The sequence below is a fragment of the Lipophrys pholis genome (assembly GCF_963383615.2).
Source record: "Lipophrys pholis genome assembly, chromosome: 8".
NCBI lineage: Eukaryota > Metazoa > Chordata > Actinopteri > Blenniiformes > Blenniidae > Lipophrys > Lipophrys pholis.
Genome location: NC_137630.1, coordinates 6365677 through 6384601, shown reverse-complemented (window position 1 = coordinate 6384601; position 18925 = coordinate 6365677). Strand labels below are relative to the sequence as shown.

Here is an 18925-nt window from a genome sequence, read left to right as displayed (position 1 = left end):
TTATAGGCACTGTGTGCATATTTTTCTATTATATTGTATTTTTATCTGCTTTTTTTTAGTTCCTGCTATGTGTGCTTCTTTCTCTGTACTATCCTGCTGTACCACTGCAAATTTCTCCACATGCGAGATAAATAAAGGGATATCTTATCTTATCTTATTTTGTTAGGAGTCTTATTCTTTTTGCCATTTCTATATTTAGTTAAGGTTAGTTAAGAGTTTATATTATTTTCTGTACAAAATTTTGGTAGTTTTATTTATTCTTTTTTGCCATTCTATATCTTGTTAGGAGTTTATACATATATATATATATATATATATATATATATTTGTTTTGTACTATATTTTGCTCGGAGTCTTATTCTTTTTACAACTTCTATATTTAGTTAAGGTAGTTAAGAGTTTATATTATATTTTGTACCTTTTGTAACTTATCTTTGTTGTCCTCTGTGTGCTGCTCCTCTTTAATTAAGCTGCTGGAACTTAAATTTTCCTGACAGAGTCATCCCAAGGGATAAATAAAGTTGAGTCAGTCTATATTTTTTATACATGTTTGAAATAAAAAATTTAAAAGTAAATAAAAAATTTGGGGGGGAAAGTCGTCAAACGGGTGAAAAACTTTCAAACACAAATTTCAAGAAAATGTCCCCCAAGTAACCAAAATCATTCGACACGACGCAAAATCAAACCAATTTAAAGAAAATCCTTCCGGTCTTCCAGAAAACTGTTGATCGATGTTGTTGTGGTTTGTTGCCACGATGCAAAACACCAAGCAGCTTCAAAGAATCATTTTTATTTCATTGAGATATTTCACATGACATGATGGTTCACAGGAAAATAAATGAATGGAAAACATGATCACACTTCCAGTTTGGACGTGACGTGCATACGAAGGGGTCCGGAGGATTTCACCTTCACCCTGCAGGAGTTTTGGGCTGAAAAGTTTGAATCTACAAAATCCTGATAATTAGAATTAGGAACACAGTCGAGTTGCTTATCGGGCGAACGTTTCCGAAAGCAAAGTGATGGAACACTTAATGTAGACGAGGTTGATGCGTTTGAGATTGAAATGACAGATGACGTCACTTTGTCTGAAAATTACAGCAGAAACTATCCGATGTAACGAAGTAGATATTTTCCCACCAAGAAAAGCTAAGAAGCTTTTTTCAACACGAGTTCAGCTGCAGGAGATGAAGGTTGAAATGAACAAAACTCTTATTGACTCATGAGTTAAGTTATTGATACAGACGAATGAAGGGTAGGAATATGTATATGTTTATTATTATTTTTATTCTTTTTAATCCCTTCTTTCATGTAAATTCAGACTACATTTGTCTTATTCATTTAAATGGTTTTATTTTATTATTTTTCATGGTCAAACCCTTTAAAAATAACTTAAAAAAATCTTGTAAGAATTTGGGAGATTTTGTTAAGGTAGTAGATTTTATTTGACCAGTTACAAAAACATTAAATCCTTCTGTTTGAATAAAATCTTAATATCATCACAGCAGACAAAGCTCTCATCTCTCTTTGCCTCCATTATTCTCTCATCACATATTGACCTCTGTTAAAAAAAATAAAAAATAAAACACATGTTGGGTACCCGCAGATAAAAAGCTGGCAGCTGCCTCTTTAAAACCGACCTGAGACAAATAAAGCAACTAAAATAAATCGCTGGAACCTTCACAATAAACTCACCAAAACCCTCCACACAAATTCACCCTATTAAATGATTCACTCCGGGGAGGTTTATCATTCCGTGCAAACAATATTGGAAATCCAGCGATGTGTCTCATCTGAGCAGTGCATCATGGGAGTGAAGGACCACCACACTGTTGATCTGCTCGTCTGTTCTGGTGATTCTCTGCTGGTGAGACACGTTGGTGCTCCACAGCTCGGGTCATCACAGGTGCTCCTGCAGACGACTGCAGTGGGTTTACAGTACGTATCGAGAACCGAGTCACATTCAGTAATTAGTAGCTTCAGTCATCTGGGAATATTCAAGTTGACTTCAGGCCACGAGGATGTAAACATAGGAAGCAAAAAAATAAATACAAATCTTCCACCCAGAGTAAAAAAAAAAGAAAGAAAAGTGATTTGAAAGTGTCAGGAAACCCGACTTGATTCCTCTCAGGAGACTCAAGGAGGCTTGTTCAACATGTTTGACCCGACAGGATTCAATGTTGATTCTGTTGATCCTGCTTCATCTCATCTGAAACTCTCTGTATCACTTCACCTGAGAAGAGCAGACGACGTGATCCGGCCGTGAAAACAGCTTCCTCTCCAGATTTAGAACCTCTCCAGACGACTCTACCCTCCAGTGTAACTGCTCTAACCCTGCTAATGTCTGCTACAGTCACTGTGACCAGGTAAAGCGCGCTCTACACCGCCCCCTGCTGGAGGATGCTCTTGTAGTTTTCCAGGCAGATGTGGACGCGTTGAGTGAAGTAGTTTGGGTCGGAGATGGCCCGCAGGAGGTCGGTCTGAACCAGGCTGAAGTCGTACAGCTCAGCCGTGGAAGCCGTCCGGGTGTCCGAGCTGCCCGGAGCCAGGAAAACCTGCCAAACCAAGACAGACAGAACGGAGAAGGAGGTTACACACATTGTGTTTACTAGATACGTCCAGAAGTGGGGAAACACCAGGACTCTGGATTTTCTCTCATCGAGGGACCTTCAGGGTTAACCCTCTGTTTTCTGTACTGTGACGCTCGTTCCCTTCTTACAGAGTTTAAGTCACTGTGGTAACTTATTCTGAGTGTCTCACCTGCTCTGGACCAGGACAAGATCACAGTGAGTGTAAAAGCTCCGCCTCCTAACCAATCAGATGTCTTGGAAAACGACCTGCCTATTCCTAAATGATCCTCATGGGTGATTGTTTCAGGAAGAAGGTTTTTGTTCTTGACTTCTGTTGAGCTCCATGAGGACTGATCTGGAATAATGAGGTCAGTCATCATGGTCACGCTGACAGAAGTGCAGAAACATGAATTTATGGTACACAGAACTTCTCATGCCGTGGCGGTGAAGAAATAATATTCTAACACACACACACACACACACACACACACACGAAGGGGGGGGGGGGGGGCTCAGCCTTCAAAACAACTGGATGGAAAATCTATACTAAAAGAAAAGCAGTGAGGAAGTTCTGCCTGAAACGTTTCTGCTGCAATAAACTGAGTGACCACAGTGCTGCGCTGTCCGTTTACATTGCCCGATGAATTCGTCTGGAATTTTCTGGAGTTGACTGCAACAACCGTGCTGCTTTTAGCCTTGATGTGTTGGGATTCTTCGTATTTTCAGAGAGTATCTGCTCCTCGGTCAGACGCCGCAAACTCCGCCCCTTTCATGTGAACGAGCGCTGATCCTCAAGAAAAAAACTCTTGCGAGTCATTCATCAGGATGTCTGGGTAAGTTAATCTAGGTAACAGAGAGATATCCTGGGTATGTTAATCGCTTTTCATCTAAAGCTGCTCAGAATCTTTCCAATTCTCATGCCGAAGCTCGTTTAATGTGTGTGCGTTGAATTTATAGTGGATATTTTCAGACCAGTGGAGGTCGTACATATTTCTCAGAACAGTTTCAGTGTTTGTCCTGGGATGTGGGAGAAGGAGAACCTTTTCCTTTCAGTACCTTGGGATGAACGACGGTGTCCTCGTCATTCTTTCGGATGTTGTCGTCGATGAAGATGTGCTGGACGTCCTGGTCAAACGGGTCGACCCACAGAGGTTTCCCTCCACGGAGAGAATACGTATTACTGGCCCACCTGGAGAGAAAATGACGAAAAAGCAGGGATGTCGGACATAAGGGACAAAAACCACCAGACTGGACATGTTGGAATTTGAATTTTTTTTTTAAAGAACAGGCCTTTTCCGATTTATTCACTTTGTTTCACGCGTTGTTTTAGGAAGAATAGTAGACACAACACAACGCTAAGACATGAGAACTAAACATCCTCGGAGCATTTTTAAAATCATCAGGAACGTGACCAAGTCTGGTAACTTCTGCAAACTAACCGTCGCACGATTCATGACGGTAACAGAATCCAGGCTAACGTCCTCCTGGAAATTAAAGATGTTTTTAACTATATTTTAAGCCTGAAACAGTAAAAAAAAAAAAAAAAAGACATTTTATAATTTAGATCAGTTCAACTTTCAAACAGATGTGACTGGATGAAAATCTGCTCCGATGCTGTTTAAAGCTTTTTTAAATCGTTTTTACTTTCGATGGGTTTCAACAAGCGCCCAGTGAAGGATTCTTGTAATGTACTTTGAGTTTGTGAAGACGAACCTGCCAAAGGCTGCAGGAACCATGTAAAGAGAAACACTGCGGATGTTTTCACTTTCTGGATGCAACACAATGTACAGAGGACAGTTTCTGCACCTTTTACTGTATTTTGCATTAAAGTGTCACAATGTACACTCATCTCTTTGCTTTTAAATAGAAATGTAAGAGGAGTTTCTGTTATTCAGAGGTTAATGAGGTTTCTTTTTAACTTAAGAGAAAGAGGAGGTGACGCTGGGTGAAATGACTGCGCCTACCAGTCGTAGTCGTCCTGGAAACCCCCCAGGCCCCGAGCAGAGCTCAGGTAGTCGTACGGCGCCCTCTCTCCATCCTGATTGGACACGCGGTCCGCGGCTCTGCTCAGGACGATCTTTGTCTTACTGCAGCGGATCTTCCCTGGACTCAAATCCACATCCAGCTGAGGCAGAAAGAGAAAGAGGAACAACTATCTTCAATCTGTTGTCAGCACAAAATCCAAACGGCGTCATTAAAGCGAAGCCTAAATGAAGCGCATGTGCAAACACACAAGAAAAGACACTATATTCCCAGAAATATTGAAGTGAAAAACATTTCTGGAGCATGTTGGCAAGGTGACCAGAGCATCATTCGCTCTTTGGCAAAATGTGCAGCTGAACGACGTTTCGATTCTTTCTGGTCCAGACAGAGTGAGATCACAAACTTAATGGGCGACGTCTTGGCAGCCGTTTGGACCTCGACATTCACGTCCCCTCAGTTGGACATGTGATTGTTTTCTTATTTTTCATGCGGAGCTTTCAGAGGTCTGGACCTTCCATCTTCCTCTTGGTCTCAGATTTAATTTCTACCTTGGACTGCACAGATTAGTGCCAATCGATTATCATCACATTATCAACCGATGGTGAAAGGATGAACGTTACACGACGTTTCCATGCACTGTGAATTCAGGCTGGGCAAATAGAAAAAGACAGAACGTTTAGTTTTAATTAAAAGTGATTAGTGGGTAATGGGGTAAAACTGGGTAAGAAATGAACGAAAACATTAGAAGGTGGCGTCACTCAGAAACACAAACATCAAGGAAAGATGACGACCTGACGGCTGAGTCAGAAAACATTCAATGAGGGAGATAAATCTGTCAAACGGAATCGACTGGAATCACTTGATTCCAGCAGAAACGAGTCGGGCTGAACTTCCTCACTGCTCTTCTTTCAGTTTAGATTCTCCATCCAGTTGATTTGAGGTCGAGTTTCACCCGTGAGAGTTTTGTGTTGGTTAATCACCGCGAAGACACGAGTAGTTCTGCGTTCCACAGATTCATGTTTCTGCAGTTCTGTCAGGTGTGATCATTAACCTCATTGTTCCAGATCAACCCTCGTGGAGATAAACAGACCTGGAACAAGTCAAGAACAAAATCTTCCTTCAAAGCCTCAGAGACCAGGATTTATTTTATGTCAAAAAGATCGCTGTGAATTAATTCCTCATAATCCTCTCAGCTGCAGCTCGGTGCTGAACCTGCCCACCAATCACCATCACTTAAGAATGGGCAGGTCATTTTCCAAGAGATCTGATTGGTCAGGAGGCGGAGCTTTGGGGCTTATCAAGATCATAACCTGCTCCGGAGCAGGTTTGATATTCAGTGTACGTTTTCTATGGTGATTTATATTCAGGAGAGAAGTGAGCGAGCGTCGTAGTACGGAAAACCCAGGGTTAATCCCAGAAGTTATCTCGATAAGAGAAAATCCAGCGTCGTACTACGGGCCTCTGGTTACTAAGATGTATTGACTCTGGAGCTGCTGCAACCAAAGAGGGAATCGCTGCACCGACCCCGAGCGACACCGACACACTGACTGAAAGAAATAAAGACATGCCGATTGTATTGAAGTCTGTTGATTAAAGAAGTGAAAAACATGAGGGGAACCATTTTGACGCCTCATTTAGAGTTAAAAAAAAAAAGAAAAAGTTTGGAAGCTGATTTTCTTCTTTGTGAGAGGAATGTAAGGGTTTCCTCTTGGTGTAATACAGAATGTGATGAGACGGGTCTAGTTCTTTAAACAAGAAGGAGCTTGGTGTGAATGAAGCTCTGACGATAAGAAGAACCCCAGAATCTCACAGAACTGTCCAGGTTTCACATGGCAGAGAAAACTAGAACTCTACAGCGGAGAGCAGACTGCTTTTATTGTGAAGGCCCCTGTTGGTTATACAGTACGGTATCCACAGCATGGTTTGCTTTCAGCCGGCTGTGTGGGGCCGTCTGGACAGTCTGAAACTCTTCCTGAACAGTCAATACGGTGCGCCAGGCTGTGATGTCGAGGTCACGGATGTCTCGGGAACAAAAGTCACGTTGACTGAATCTTCTTGACGGAATATTGGAAAGGCTGTCCGTCATTCTCACAGATTACATGACCGAGGCCGATCGGTCTGTCAAAATGCCAGACGAGAGGAAAGTCAGCTCATCGGCCTCAGCGTCACACTGCTTCCCTCTTCCTGAGTCTCACAGATTAACAAAGTAAAAGCACCGCTCATCAGCGCAGGATGGACTTTATTTTCATGTGGTGGTTTCAGAGCCTGACAGGGGAGGATGTAAAGGATCCACATGAGGTTTTCTGACCACTCTGCAGCTCTTTTGTCACGCTGCTGTTGTACCAAAGGTATTGTGTGGTATTGCCATTGACTGTTCTTTAGGTTGCAGCTGCTGGCTGCCGACTGTGCAAGGCTGACGGTTTGAGGAGCGTCCATTATTAATACTCTTTATTATCCTGATAATCCCTCTGAGATCTGAGGTGCAGTATCTACACAATAAAAGGTTGCAGGACAATCCACAGGCAGTAAAAACGTGTTGATCCGGTTGACCCGGTGCGTTACCTTCAGGTCCGGCAGCTCTGGGAACAGTGGATGAGCCCCCTCCTTCAGTGCTCGGGACACTGCTCGCAGCACTCGGGACAGGTCGGACCCGAACGTGCGGAAGACGACGGCGAACTCCAGGCCTTCCTGTGCCAGGTCTCGGAGCAGCTGGAAGAAGGAAGGGAGGATCCAGTGGTACATCCGTCCATCCTCTCCCTTCGAAGACAGATCATCGTCCGCCTGCAGAGGACAGAGTCGAGGGGGAGTCAGAAGTCTCTATTCTCATCACACGGTGGCGCCGCTTTGACGATCTCACCAAGAGCTCAAATTGTACAGCGGAATAAAGATTGTGAAATGATGCTTTAAATGTGTCAGGAGAGGCTCAGCTTAGCAACCGGCAACATGGTAACCTGGGATTTTATTGCTTGTTTGGACTTAATTCTTTGTAGACTGTCATGGCCGAGTCACCGACTGAAGACAACTGACACATTCATTCTGAGTAAAAAGGAAACAAACAAAAGATTTGTGCGAGATTCTTTCTATTCAGGGAAGTTTCTTACAAGGTCAAACTGAAAAGAGAGAGAATAAATAAAGACACATGTAAACATGTGAAGCACATGTGGTACAATTAGAGAGTGTGTCACATGAACTCTGGTTTACTCATTTGGCTTTTTTATTTTGTTTGATTCTCTTTATTCCTTTTTTTATACATGTTCGAAAAATAAAATAAAATAAAAAATAAAATAAAAAATTAAATTAAATTAAATTAAATAATATTAAATTAAATTAAATTAAACAATTATATTCAGGAAATATTTTTTATGTGTAAAGCCTTCGAAATGTGCAAATATATCATAATGTAAAATCAAATGTCAAAAAGATGTCTTCAAAAAAGCTAATTTTAATTAAAATTGGAGGAAAAGTCATTAGTAACAACTAATATGAGCCTAAATAAGTGACAAGACACTTTTCAAACATGTCTGATATTGTAAGATCCTGCCTAAAGCACGATAAATGGATTAATGGAGTTTCAACCTGCAACTCTTCAGTGACTCCAAAGCAGCTCCAGGACATTTTTATGAAATTATTTGCTAATAAACATTTTAATACATTTTGATTTTGTTTGTATACCAAAGTGATTTTCAAAAATGGTCTAATATCCAGTCTAAAAACAGAAAAATAGTAAAATAAAATGGTCAGAATAGCTCAAACTACTTAAATAATAATTGTAAAAATAAACCCAATGAAAATAGTTCAACTAAAATGAGGTGTTTCTTTTTTTTTTTAGGAAAAAAAAAAAAAGGCAAAAGGAAAAATCAAAAAAATCAAAAAGGGACAACAGAAAAAGACAAAGAACTGAAAATGAAAAAATTTAACAAAAAGACGGAAAGAAAAGAGAAAAATTGGGGAAAACGGAGGAAAATAATTGAATAAAGAAATATAAAAGATGAAAAGAGAAAGAAAGAAAGAAAGAAAGAGAAAAAGGTAAAAGGAAAAAGGAAAAAGGAAAAAGGAAAAAGCTAAAGAATTCGACAGAAAAAAATAGAAATAAATTGCTAGTATAAGTAACACTGCTCTAAACACGAGGAAACGCACAGCGTCGCTATAAATCATTTCTTAGCTGGAGCGGCTAAAATAGCCAAGATGCATAAAATAACTAAACTGGGAAAATCCATTAAATAAAAGAGAAAAAAATATCTACAAAAGGCTACAAGAGCTGAAAATGTAATACAATACATCGTACATATGTAAACTATCGCAATTTCTCTAAAGATCTTTTTTCTTCATTTTAGAAACGTACATGTACAGATGTACTGTTCATGTCCCAATCAAGGTAGACCCTCCCTTTGACTCCTCCCACAATTAGGCAGCTCTGCTCTGGCACATGGCACCACGAGAGGAAGTACTTCCTCCTCTTCCCAAGATGGGCATGTGCGGGCGGAGCCAGTCCAGCTCACACAGACACAGCAGATTCTGAATGCAGCTTCTATGATCCAATATTCATATGGAGGAAAATCAAGGAAAAGCTGGATTTGGGGCAATAAACTTTTAATATAATGTTTTTGAACCAATGAGACCATGTGAAAGTGTTGAAAAGCTGAATAATATGACCCCTTTAATTGATGGATTTTATTGCTTTACAATCGGCTCATATTCAGACGAAAGACCCAACCATGTTAGAGAACGGCTATTAGAGTGACATCATGCTTGTTGCAATCTGCAATGCGATGTAAAGCATGTCGAGGGCTGCTCACGCAGTGGAAAAGTTCTATATAAGTGAAGTCCATTTGCCTTTTAACAGGTCCATCGGTGGGTACCACTGAATCGAAAACAACGAACCGATTCCACAGTATGTTGGTTTGAGTGGCACTTTGACCAGGAGCCACTGCAGTGAAATTACAGCGTTTAAACCTGAATTTCTTTGAACTTAAAGCTTATCAGAGGGACTCAGTTATTCTCAGGCTGGGTGACAGAGTGCCTGTGAAATGTCAGCGTCTAGAAAAGGATCTCTCCTCTCGCGGACTCTGACCTCGACGCCCTCGGGCCAGCGAAGCAGATCCAGATGCTGGTCCAGGACCCCGCGGAAACGCCGGCCGGCGCCAGACGTGAAGCCGAGCGTCCGGTCGAACGCAGAGTAGTAGCTGACGGCATCGCTGCAGGGGGGCAGCAGGGAGGGGGAGTCACTCAGCCATTCCCAGCCTCCTGAAAACACACAAGAGCACGGCTCTGAAACGTTTGTGACCAAAAGGGACTTTTTCAATGTGTTCCACCAATAATACTTGTCTGGAACCACAAAACAAAATAAAGAAAAAAAACATGATATTAATAAATTGCTGTACCTACAAAAAATAAGGCTGCATTAATGAAGTGTCATATGGAGGACTAAATGTGCCAAAACTCAATAAATAAATGCGCCATTAAATAGTTAATTAAAATTGGAATTACATTTCTAAATCCAATCCAACTTTATTTGTATAGCACATTTTAACATAACAGCCAAGGTTGACCAAAGTGCTTCACAGTTAAAAGTAATAATAAAACAAACAGTGAATAAATAAAAAAAAAAACAACAACAGTGCAACAGTGAGTAAGAATCACAGTAAGCAGTGACTTAAAAACAAATAAAACAATGTTTTATTAAAACAATGCCACGGTATCACAGTGCTCAATTCCTGTTAAAAAGCAGCTGATTTGCTGACCTCAGTGATAAAACAGGAGCGTGAACATGTAAAAGATCGGATAAATAAGACGGTGCAAACCCCTTTAATACTTTAAAAACCAATAATAAATGTGTCATTAATTCATTATAATACCAATTAATTTGACTTAAAAATTATTTCACTACTTACACAGGTACAATTTAGATGTATTTTATTATATCTTTAGTTTTTGTGGCAAAATTTGTTTTTCCATGGATTTTACCACTTTAGCCATTTTTTAACGACTTTCGCTATTGAGCTGTTTATCGCCGCTGTACGTTTCCCAATGGTGAGAGCACTTTTAGCTATACTACCAATTTTTATATTCTATTTTCTTTGTATTTCTTCTTTTTTCCCTTTGATGGACGTGTTGACTTGTGAGTTCAGTAAAGTGGCTCCCTGGTTTTGAAAAGTTCGTTCATACAAACCTGTGGACGGGTCGAGCATAAACACAGGGGCGGAGCCAGGGTGTGGCCAATGGTGGCCACTGCCACCATGAAGAGTAATACCAATCACATCCTGTAGATGGCAACGCTTTAGAAGGAAACTCATAAAAAAAAGAAACCCCAAATGCTTTGATTTAGTGAAAGGATTTTTTAAAAATGTATTCTATGTTCTTGTCAACATAACGATGATGAATGGGTAAAATAAGACGGTAAAATAAATCTGACACCCAACTGCCCAGTTGAGTTGTCCATTTATGGGCGGTAAAATGGATACAAACACTGCACTGCATAAAGATGACATAGAATGCAGTGTTTGTGTTTTACCTTCAGGTCAACACATCTACAAATTCTATGAGTGAAGAATATTTTTTGGAAAAAGGGTTTTTCTGTGAGTGACCAATTAAACACGACTACATCCCCGGTAACTTGCTTCACAGAATTGGTTTCACTGTTTTCCATGACACCACTTATGAGAAATGGTCTCACTCTGGTCACACCCAATGGAAATTGTATGCTCATACATAAATGATCTAAACATTTTATTATCATTGTATGAATAACTTTGCACCACTTAAGTCATTGTGTTTTTTTCCCCTCCCTTCATCGTTGGAGGCCAGCGGTTTAGCACCAAATTGTGAAGGAACTGTTTCGGATTATCTGGTTTCCCTGTTAACTGGTGTCCGACTTCCTTTAGCGTCACACCTTGCCTCTAATAAAATTCAGATGTTAAAAACAAACAGGAATCCGTCGCTCTCCTCACAATGAGTTTAACCAATGAAACCCGATGTTTCTCACTACAGTAGAGGAGAGCGAAATAATAGATATTGTAAACAAATATAAAAGCAAGATGTCACCTGACATGACAATAGTCAAAAAGGTTATCAAAGAAATTGTTCAACCTCTTACATGCATCTGCAATCTGTCATTCCAATCTGGTAAATTCCCAAAAGAAATGAAAACTGCGAAAATCATCCCACAGATTAGATAAATGTATTGATAAACACAAACTGTTGACTGAAAGTCAAGATGGATTCAGATCACAAAGTTCCACCTCAATGGCATTAATCGAATCGATAGAAGAAATCACCAGCTCCATAGACAAAAAGAAATGTGCAGTGGGAGTGTTCATAGACCTAAAAAAGCATTTGACACGATAAATCCTGATATTTGAATCAATAAACTGGAGCGTTATGGTGTCAGGGCTGTGGTTCTGCAGTGGATGAAAAGGTTTTCTAAGCAACAGACAGCAGTTTGTGAAAATAGGGGATTTTCAGTCTTCATGCTTGGACATTGCTTGCGGTGTCCCCCAGGGGTCCGTGCTGGGACCTAAACGATTTATTCTATATATAAAATCACATATTTAAAATCTCTGAAATACTTCATATTGTTTTGTTTGCTGACGACACAAACATTTTCTGTACAGGGGAGAACTTAGTACAACTCAGTAATGAAACCACATCAGAATTAAACTCATTAAAAAATACGGTTCGACATAAATAAGCTATCGCTAAACGTAGATAAAACAACATTTATGGTGTTTGGGAATTATAAGGGGAAAACTGATGTAAAAGTTATGATAGAGGGTGTAAAAGTAGAGAGGGTGAAAAAAAAATATGTTTCTGGGTGTGACAACTGTTGGAAACCTCATATTACAAAAATGTTTCAGTTCTCAGCAAAGCCAAATACTTCTTATACAACAAAGCACTGCATATTCTATACTGCTCACTAGAGGTTGGAAACTTTCCATGGGAATTCATGAGTATTTATGGGAATAAAACAGAAATTTACAAAATTGAAGGTAACCCTAACCCTCGACAGGGAACTTAAATATAGTTGGGAAAAATATATTGTGGCATAATCTTGGCTAAAACAACCAGGTTTAATACAAGTACACTCCTCAATCACATGCACACGGCACTGTTGAGGCCACGCCCCCTGCTCCTCCCTGGCCACGCCCCCTGCATGCACTCTGCACTCCTCCATGGCCAAAAAGCACAAGACAGCCACATAGTTGAGCCTGCGGATTATATAGGTATATAAGTCAAGTAAGTGTTTTATAATATTATTGGGTAAATATATTTGATCTATAATGGGATTACTGTTTAACTAAAAAAATTCAATAAAAATGTATTTAGATGGTAAATGGAAGAGGCAAGCTTATTATAGCTACCTCAAACGTGATGCTGTTTCTTCTCCTTTCATTTAAAATTTTGAATGGGACTTTATTTGGGGGTGGGGGGCATTTTACTTTTTGATTGGGGGGGGGGGTTCATGTTTTTGTTGTTCATTAAAATAATTGATTGTTCAAGAATTAAAACTAAAGTTCTACTCAGATAAATCTGTTGAAATATCATGTTTTTTTAAATTGTATTATTTTACATGGATGTTTGCTTATGACAAAACACAAATATTTACATTTATGTTTGTATGTGATACAGTTTGTTTAAATTGCCCCCAATTTCCAGTTAATTCCCATAAATGCCCAATAATTCCCATAAACTCCCTTAATTCCCATAGAAAGTTTCCAATTCGGAATATTTCCAAAATTCCCCAGCTTAATGTCCCATGGAAGCTGGTTCAGAAGGCTTCCTGGACCATTAGGACTGGTTCAGAAGGCTTCCTGGATCGTCAGACTAAAACCACTAAAACCTTATTTATTAGTTCCGGCCTACTAAAACTCCCCGATTGGTTAGAATTGGAAACAGCCAAATTAATACACAAAAGCGAGAAACAAGCAACTACCAGTCAACATACAGAAAGTTCTTCCTGATACTGATAGAGAGGGGGGTTGTAACTACAGGGGGAATCTGGACTACAGAACCAAGAGAACAACAATGAGGAGGCGGAGCTCTTCAGTCAGTGAGTGAAGATTTGGAACAAACTCAGTCAAGGGCTGAAACAATGTCCAAACATGAGACTGTTTAAAAAAAGGCTCAAACTTAAAATATTAATTATGTACAGGGATGAAGAACTGGGAGGAAACTAGAGGGGGTCTCTTGCAATGGGATTATACAAGGGTGATTGAAGGTATATTTTCTGTTGGGGGGCACTGTGTGAATGAATGGATATGAATGCAAACATGAACTTTTGTGTGTGTGTGGTAAATATGTATATGCATGTATATTGTATGTGTGTATATACATAAGTCTCTATTTCATATATACAGAAACATAATTAAATATTAAATATTGGTGAAGGGGTAGGACTTGATAAGTCTATTTCCTCCAACCCTTTTTCAGGCATGATAACCAGATATATGAGGTGTATGTATGTATGTATGCATGTATGTATGTATGTATGCGTGTGTATTTTTAAACATAGAATTATATATTTTGTATAAATATGTTTTCATATGCTATAATTTAAATATTTATTAGCACCAAATTGTGAAGGAACTGTTTCGGATTATCTGGTTTCCCTGTTAACTGGTGTCCGACTTCCTTTAGCGTCACACCTTGCCTCTAATAAAATTCAGATGTTAAAAACAAACAGGAATCCGTCGCTCTCCTCACAATGAGTTTAACCAATGAAACCCGATGTTTCTCACTACAGTAGAGGAGAGCGAAATAATAGATATTGTAAACAAATATAAAAGCAAGATGTCACCTGACATGACAATAGTCAAAAAGGTTATCAAAGAAATTGTTCAACCTCTTACATGCATCTGCAATCTGTCATTCCAATCTGGTAAATTCCCAAAAGAAATGAAAACTGCGAAAGTCATCCCACAGATTAGATAAATGTATTGATAAACACAAACTGTTGACTGAAAGTCAAGATGGATTCAGATCACAAAGTTCCACCTCAATGGCATTAATCGAATCGATAGAAGAAATCCCCAGCTCCATAGACAAAAAGAAATGTGCAGTGGGAGTGTTCACAGACCTAAACAAAGCATTTGACACGATAAATCCTGATATTTGAATCAATAAACTGGAGCGTTATGGTGTCAGGGCTGTGGTTCTGCAGTGGATGAAAAGGTTTTCTAAGCAACAGACAGCAGTTTGTGAAAATGGGGGATTTTCAGTCTTCATGCTTGGACATTGCTTGCGGTGTCCCCCAGGGGTCCGTGCTGGGACCTAAACGATTTATTCTATATATAAAATCACATATTTAAAATCTCTGAAATACTTCATATTGTTTTGTTTGCTGACGACACAAACATTTTCTGTACAGGGGAGAACTTAGTACAACTCAGTAATGAAACCACATCAGAATTAAACTCATTAAAAAATACGGTTCGACATAAATAAGCTATCGCTAAACGTAGATAAAACAACATTTATGGTGTTTGGGAATTATAAGGGGAAAACTGATGTAAAAGTTATGATAGAGGGTGTAAAAGTAGAGAGGGTGAAAAAAAAATATGTTTCTGGGTGTGACAACTGTTGGAAACCTCATATTACAAAAATGTTTCAGTTCTCAGCAAAGCCAAATACTTCTTATACAACAAAGCACTGCATATTCTATACTGCTCACTAGAGGTTGGAAACTTTCCATGGGAATTAATGGGAATTCATGAGTATTTATGGGAATAAAACAGAAATTTACAAAATTGAAGGTAACCCTAACCCTCGACAGGGAACTTAAATATAGTTGGAAAAAATATATTGTGGCATAATCTTGGCTAAAACAACCAGGTTTAATACAAGTCCTCAATCACATGCACACGGCACTGTTGAGGCCACGCCCCCTGCTCCTCCCTGGCCACGCCCCCTGCATGCACTCTGCACTCCTCCATGGCCAAAAAGCACAAGACAGCCACATTGTTGAGCCTGCGGATTATATAAAGTCAAGTAAGTGTTTTATAATATTATTGGGTAAATATATTTGATCTATAATGGGATTACTGTTTAACTAAAAAAATTCAATAAAAATGTATTTAGATGGTAAATGGAAGAGGCAAGCTTATTATAGCTACCTCAAACGTGATGCTGTTTCTTCTCCTTTCATTTAAAATTTTGAATGGGACTTTATTTGGGGGTGGGGGGCATTTTACTTTTTGATTGGGGGGGGGGGTTCATGTTTTTGTTGTTCATTAAAATAATTGATTGTTCAAGAATTAAAACTAAAGTTCTACTCAGATAAATCTGTTGAAATATCATGTTTTTTTAAATTGTATTATTTTACATGGATGTTTGCTTATGACAAAACACAAATATTTACATTTATGTTTGTATGTGATACAGTTTGTTTAAATTGCCCCCAATTTCCAGTTAATTCCCATAAATGCCCAATAATTCCCATAAACTCCCTTAATTCCCATAGAAAGTTTCCAATTCGGAATATTTCCCAAATTCCCCAGCTTAATGTCCCATGGAAGCTGGTTCAGAAGTCTTCCTGGACCATTAGGACTGGTTCAGAAGGCTTCCTGGACCACACGAAAACCTTATTATTAGTTCCGGCCTCCTAAAACTCCCTGTTTGGATAGAATTGGAAACAGACAAATTAATGCACAAAAGCGAGAAACAAGCAACGACCAGTCAACATACAGAAAGTTCTTCCTGATACTGATAGAGAGGGGGGTTGTAACTACAGGGGGAATCTGGACTACAGAACCAAGAGAACAACAATGAGGAGGCGGAGCTCTTCAGTCAGTGAGTGAAGATTTGGAACAAACTCAGTCAAGGGCTGAAACAATGTCCAAACATGAGACTGTTTAAAAAAAGGCTCAAACTTAAAATATTAATTATGTACAGGGATGAAGAACTGGGAGGAAACTAGAGGGGGTCTCTTGCAATGGGATTATACAAGGGTGATTGAAGGTATATTTTCTGTTGGGGGGCACTGTGTGAATGAATGGATATGAATGCAAACATGAACTTTTGTGTGTGTGTGTGGTAAATATGTATATGCATGTATATTGTATGTGTGTATATACATAAGTCTCTATTTTATATATACAGAAACATAATTAAATATTAAATATTGGTGAAGGGGTAGGACTTGATAAGTCTATTTCCTCCAACCCTTTTTCAGGCATGATAACCAGATATATGAGGTGTATGTATGTATGTATGTATGTATGTATGTATGTATGTATGTATGTATGTATGTATGTATGTATGCGTGTGTATTTTTAAACATAGAATTATATATTTTGTATAAATAGGTTTTCATATGCTATAATTTAAATATTTATTAGCATCAAATTGAGTATATATATTTGGAGACGTGTGTCTATGGTTATGCCTGTGAATACACAAAACGTTTGAATGGCACATGTCTTAAATGAATGAATAAAAAAAACATTTATTATAAAGTTTCGAAGTGTTGTACTTTTAGTGAGTCTCGTTCGAAACTCTGCGGCAACGACGGAAGCTACCGGAAGTCAAGTCACCAGTTAAAAGGGCAACCAGTTCATCCGAAACACCGCCCCTGTCTGGACGACAACATTTTATTGATTCTGTAAATATTCGGGAAACAGCAGCGTTTATGTTTGGAGTGCAGTAAAGAAGAAATACAGAGCATGGTGGTTTTAAACGGAGAAGCCTCAGTTCTGTTACCTTGTTTGTTCCTCCGGCCCCAGGTGACAGTGGTCAGGAAGTAGTCCAGAGCAGCCACGGTCCCCTGGCCGGTCACTGCGTCAGATACCAGGATGGTGTTGTTGAGATCGACGTGGAGGACCACCTTCTTCCCGGTGACGGGCTCCTCGCGGCCCACAGGCCCACAGGTCCACTCCATAACAGAGACAGACGTTACCTCACCGGATCGGTCAGCCGGTGATGCTTGGGGAAGTTTGTTTAACGGTATTTCCTCATTCCTGTTAGGTTGTTCTTCTTCAGCTGCTCCGGGGGTGTTCCATCCTAAAGGACGGGTCACAGCGCCCCCTCCTGGCCTTCAACACAAGCATGACCATAGATAGATAGATAGATAGATAGATAGATAGATAGATAGATAGATAGATAGATAGATAGATAGATAGATGGATGGATGGATAGAATTAGGTCCCTAACTACGAACTAATGGTCAAAATTGGATAAGAACTGTAGGAGAAGTGAGCCAAAAAAAACCCCACACAGAATACTTGAAAGTAATTGTGTCAATTATTTTAGCATTCAAACAATTCTGTGTAAATGTCTATAAAGAGACTAAAAAAAGAGGTGAGTAGTTTCTTTTAACAATCTCGTTAGGGGGCGTGGCATAATTTATATATACAGTACATACATGCCCCTTTTAGTGCTATTAGAACAATCCAACGCTTGGTGAATTCTGCTTCTTTTTTTTTCTTTTTTTAAACAATCTGTACTATAACTACTTTAACAATCTTTCCCGAATCCCTCCTCAGTCAAGCACCAGTCTGATGTGAAGCCATGCATAACCGTCTGATCAAAGGAGCAGCTCTCAATTCAAAATGAATTTAAACAATTTCCTTAAAGTATGTGCTGAAGATGCTTTGTTTTATATATTGTCTTAAATTAAAATCGCCATTGATACCTACCACTTTTCTTAGTGGTAAGCAATTATCTGACAATTGTCATTATCCCATGATACACCTGGTAGTATGTGCTCTTTCGTTTGTTTGTTTGTTTGTTTGTTCATTTGTTTAATTGGAGCGCCTGCCCCTCCAAAGGTCTCTGCACGTCCCTGCTCAGCTTCACACAATTTCATGAAACAAATATCTCAACACAGAAGTGACCAGGTTTTCATTCTTCAACTCAAGAACACTAATGTTGGGTGATTTTCACTCAGGCAAGTATTTGCATTTGATTGTGTGAATGCTGATTCTGAGAATTCTTTGAGTATTTTTTTTTTAATTTGCTTTGGCTTCTACATTCAAACCAATTTGAACCATTCAAGTATCAAAATGTGCAGCTTTGTAGAGGCATTCTTGCTGTGTTGTAACTTTTTAATATTGTTTTTTACTTTGTTACAAATGTTAAGTTTTCTACCATTTCTTTCCCACTGTGAACAGATTGGGGAAGTGTTTTTTCTTTTTTTTTTCAATTCTTCAGCCTATACTTCCTTCAAATCTTCACCAATTTAAACATTTCACCTTTTAAAACTGTAAACTAATTAAAATCGCTTTAAAATACTTCATATCTTTGAAACTTTTTAAATAATTCTTAACATTGAAGTGGATGGGAAAACCCTTCAACTTACCTTAAACTCCTTCAAATTAGAACCACTCCTGACATCCATAATACAGTTACACATTTTGTGGGGAACAATTTTGAATTGACCT

At 39.0% G+C, this 18925-nt stretch overlaps 1 protein-coding gene across 1 annotated transcript; it reads right to left on the bottom strand.

Annotated features, from left to right (window-relative positions):
- Nucleotides 1-770: 770 nt before the first annotated feature.
- LOC308112918 (uncharacterized protein) lies at nucleotides 771-17514 on the bottom strand. Its single transcript, XM_080468746.1, has 6 exons — nucleotides 17247-17514; nucleotides 9625-9797; nucleotides 7116-7334; nucleotides 4535-4695; nucleotides 3627-3759; nucleotides 771-2555 (listed from the first exon to the last, which is right to left on the bottom strand). Exons 1-6 carry the CDS (start codon nucleotides 17422-17424, stop codon nucleotides 2379-2381), a joined length of 1041 nt encoding a protein of 346 aa, XP_080324872.1. The 5' UTR covers nucleotides 17425-17514; the 3' UTR covers nucleotides 771-2378.
- Nucleotides 17515-18925: the final 1411 nt, after the last annotated feature.

Excerpts from the sequence above, each read along its gene's own strand:
- LOC308112918 (XM_080468746.1), bottom strand. The coding sequence starts at position 17,424 with ATGGAGTGGACCTGTGGGCCTGTGGGCCGCGAGGAGCCCGTCACCGGG. Across the intron at positions 3,760-4,534 it reads TTCCAGGACGACTACGACTG|GTGGGCCAGTAATACGTATT; the intron begins GTAGGCGCAGTC and ends TTTTCTCTCCAG. Across the intron at positions 2,556-3,626 it reads ACACCGTCGTTCATCCCAAG|GTTTTCCTGGCTCCGGGCAG; the intron begins GTACTGAAAGGA and ends TTGGTTTGGCAG.